Source organism: Nanorana parkeri, unplaced genomic scaffold, assembly GCF_000935625.1.
Source record: "Nanorana parkeri isolate BGI_ZX_2015 unplaced genomic scaffold, ASM93562v1 scaffold1027, whole genome shotgun sequence".
In the NCBI taxonomy this organism is placed as follows: domain Eukaryota; kingdom Metazoa; phylum Chordata; class Amphibia; order Anura; family Dicroglossidae; genus Nanorana; species Nanorana parkeri.
The window spans coordinates 268,504-272,710 of NW_017307295.1; the positions used below are offsets into that span (position 1 = coordinate 268,504).

A 4,207-nucleotide genomic window follows, 5' to 3' on the forward strand; every position below is an offset into this window, starting at 1 on the left:
ATCCGTTGAAAAAGCGTGGATCACTTTTTTTTTTTTTTTTTTTTTATTCTGCAAAAGGCAGACCGAGCCAATGTTGGTTTATGTAAAAGAGCAAACCAGGAATTTGAGAAATGGGCTTGGTCACGGAGTATTTGCAGAACTGGTTACAGAGACTGTCAAGTCAGCACTTCTATGTTTTGTGTTTAGTCACTCCATATTTTCAAACTTGTAAACAATTCAGGTGACAGCATTTCCTTATGCCTGTGGCTGTCAACCTACAAGGTATAGGTGGCCTCTAGGGTGGCCCCTGATGCCTCCAAAGGGCCACGTATAATATTTATTGTATTTTAATGCTCCAGAAGACTTGTAGACTGATAACATCCTAGAAGAAATAGCAAGAGACTACTACAGGGCAGTGTTGAACAAATCCCAGGTGCCAGGTAGACAATGCTCCCTAACCACTTGCTGTCCGGAGCAATTTCTTACTATTTACACACACGATAAAATATGATTTTTTTGGCTAGAAAACCGCTTTAAACCCCCAAACAGTTATATATTTTCTGAAAGCAGATGACACCAAGAACACGGCTGCTGCTTCTTGGTTTATCCACATCTGCAGGCCGCCGTATATGTACGTGTTGCGGCCCGGAAGTGGTTAGAGTACAGCTGGCACCTAACTTTACAGGTTTGCTCTAGTTGTCAATGGAGCTGGCTCCTGAAGTTTGTATTTGTCCACCCCTAGACTAGAGACATGTTACATAAAACAAAAAAAAATTGCTTTTATTGAAAGCCCATTTACAAATAAACGTTCCCTCTACTGGGGCCCAAGGTCGGCACTTTAAACATCAAAGGGCTGCATGTGGCTCTTGGGTCGCAGGTTGGGCACCAGAGCCTTATGCCATCTTCTTTATTCTTAAAAAGAAAACCAAAAATAAAGAACCTGCTGTAACAAATCCCTTAGCTCAGGGGCGCCCACTATTTTCCGTCTGGAGATCTACTTTTCAAATGACAAGCTCATTGAGATCTACCAACGAAAAAACACCTGCATTCAGGGGCGGGAGGGGCGTGGGCTGCGCAGGCATGCCCCTCGCAAACTGCTCTGCGTTATAGTGACAGCGGCTCCGTCCTCCGCCCTCCCCCGCCGCCGGTTCCTTCACGTCTTCTCGGATCCCCGCTGGGGAGAGCAGCGGGAATCCAGAGAAGCGGCGGGAGGAGAGGACATGGCGATCTACCAGTGATAGCTACGCGATCGACCTTGTGGGCACCCCTGCCTTAGCTAAAGTGATACTCCACCCTTTCCCAACCAAATGGAAACATTTGTTTTGGGTAGAGATTGATTCTTTGAAACAACATTATTTTTCCAGAGATCTAAACACTGAAGCCCTTCCTAAGGCTAGGTTCACACCTAGGCAATTTATCGCGCGGATTGGGTCGCGTGATATCGCACAAAACACAGGAGCGATTTTCGGCCGGTTGTTGAGCAGTTTGGGTCCCATAGACATTTCTATGCATTGAAAACCCGCGCGGTTTTCAATGAACAGTCGCGCCATTGAAAATGAGTAAAAACAGCTCGGCATCTGAATCGCCTAGGTGTGAACCTAGCCTGAGGCCTCCCTTCTCTCTTAGGTTTCATCTGATATGGGAGCTAAATCATCTCTCTGTCATCAGTTTAAATGAGGATGGGGAGTCCCTAGGCAGGACTTTGATGTTCATATCTGCAGAAAAATAAAATGTTTTATTGAATGTGGAGATAATCTGTGTTTTTATGTTGTGGATCTGTAACAAGGGAGCATAGATAAGCTCCATGTGGTGCCTGTACCTGTGTGCCCTGACATGGGAGCTACTGAAGAGGGCCATTTGCAAGCACTATTCAAAATGCTCAGTGCAGGGCCGCAGCACAGTGTATGGACTGTATCCCAGCTGCCAAGGTGGGGAATGGCATTCCCCCCCCCCCAAAGTTATGACTAGTGGTGGGGAGAGGGGGCAGATTTGTGGAGGTCATTTCAAGAAAGTGAAATTACCTTTTTTAATAGCTTCTGAAAAAACAAACTTGTCGCCAAGTTTAGTAAAATTAGAAGCTATGCCATTTGATCTTATTTCCTTGGCTTGACTTCCACGATTACCCCTCTGCTATTTGGAGTAAATCTCTCCCAAGAGAAATTTGGGGGCTGCTTTTGCTGTCCTCGGTATGAAGATGCTATTTGTCTGCTTGTTATGCTGCCTCACCCTATTCATGACTTTTGTAGCCCCTGACCTGGAACAAGTATGCAAGTTAGTGAGGTTTATGAAGTTTATCTTCATATTCATGAAACAAGTGGGTGGGCATGACAGCCAGACAAACAGCATTTACATAATTTGCAGTCAGCAATGGCATCTTCCTTGTGTCTCTCAGGAAACGTCTTGTTTTAAAAGCAGAGGAAATACACAGCAACCAATACCTGTCTCTTGTCCATACAGTGCCAGAAGGAACCAAGTATTGTTAGGGGTTTCCTGTGTCATCTGGGTGTTTTGTGGACAAGGGATTTGTCCTTATAGAAAGTTGTATATCTGCAGATCCCAGAGTCCAAGGCTTTTCTTCCTTTTTGATTGTCTAAGAAATATGATAGTGTAGAAATGGGGAGACAACAGCTTTGTGAACATACCCTTGTTTCTGATATTCCCTTACAATGACAACATTGGGGGGCCCTGTTCTTTATACCACTTTCACCGCAGTTTCTGGAAAAATAGACTTTAGACATGCTGTTTATGAAATGTTTTAGAACTCCCTGCTAGCATTTGTCCTCCCTCTTGTAGCCCTGTCATGAGACTTTAACTATATCTTCTTCCCTCTAATTAATTGTTAAGTGACATTGTAATTAAAAATTAATCGTGTCCACAGGGCAAAGCAGGCTTAGCGTTGTCTGGTAACAACATAAATGAATGGTTCCTTAAGGCTTTAAGAGTAGAACAATGCTGCATGGTAATGTTATTGTAGCTTTTAGTTAAGATGTTTGCTATGTCAGGAACTATTTTGATAAACCAGTTCCATATTTTACACAAATGCAATTTAATACCCGAGGCATATTTCCTTAATGACCTGTGCTTATTATGTTTTTAGGTTTGACATAATTGGATTGTCTCCAGATGCTCAGGAGGATGATGCTGGCATTAAGCAGGCTGCAGAGAACAGTATGCATTTCTCAGTTATTTCACTGCTTTCTCAGACGTACTTTGTAGACATTCTTTATATAGAATTCATCTGTTGTATATTTCCTAGAAAAACAAGCGTTTATAGGGCATCTTGTAACCCCTTCGCTGCCACATTGGCAGCAGCGGGCCCCTGCAAAACACTACAGCTACCAGGAGTCTGTGTACGTGTGTAAAGACGACTATTCGCTTTACACAGGCAGCGATTTCAGGCACATTTTAAGAAATTCCACTTTCCTAGGTGAATTACCCCTATCAATCTGCCCCACTTGGGTGACCACACTGACCAATGAGTGCTCACAATTTAAAATATTGAGCGCAGAGCTGCCCTGGTGTGTATGGATAGTAGGACAGGCAGCTGTGGAGAGAAGGAGCATTCGCTCAAAGGTAAGAGCGGTGGGGGGAAGATAGTGGGCAGATTAGTGGAGGTATTTCCGTTTTCCAAAATCTGCCTGGGAATTCGTCCCTGCATACATGCACCCAACGCAAGCACGTGTCGGGTGCACCTATGTATGACAATTGTGTCCCACATGTTTGGTATCGCCACGTACGCCGGAGCAATAATTCCAGGGTCAATATTTATGGACTCTAAGCGTATGACCTTTACAGACTTTTAAGTGTTGCCTATGGACAATTTGTGGTACCAGGTTTTTTTTTTTTGCTGCTTCACATGAGCACACAATTTTTAGGCTTGGCATGTTGTGTACCTTTTTATTTGACACGAGCCCATCTTTTATATTTTACAAACAAATTGGGTATTGTGTTTTTGTGCACTAAAATTGAGTGTCATTTTGACTGAGATTTTGGGTTTGATAGGGTTGTGCTAATATCATGCGACATAAAAACTGCCACCATTTTAAGGGTGTTTTAAGTAATTTTCAGGCCTAAACTGTGGAATATAACATGTGCAAAAAACTGTGGCAGCGAAGGGTTTAATCTCAGTGCTTGTCAAGATACTGATTTAATGTACAATGTCAGAGTATGAATACCAATGATGCAGACAAGGAGAATGCTGTAGATACTCACCCGCTAATACCACTAT

The 4,207-nt window shown here is 43.3% G+C and overlaps 1 protein-coding gene across 4 annotated transcripts in view; it reads left to right on the top strand.

The window, feature by feature from the left end:
* The window catches only part of LYPLA1 (lysophospholipase I), a 26,137-nt gene that overhangs the window by 16,549 nt on the left and 5,381 nt on the right, over window positions 1-4,207 (top strand). For all 4 annotated transcript variants that reach the window (XM_018567291.1, XM_018567290.1, XM_018567289.1 and 1 more), the window contains one exon: window positions 3,077-3,147. In XM_018567291.1, coding sequence (XP_018422793.1) covers window positions 3,077-3,147 — 71 coding nt within the window. The remainder of the gene's footprint in view (window positions 1-3,076; window positions 3,148-4,207) is intronic.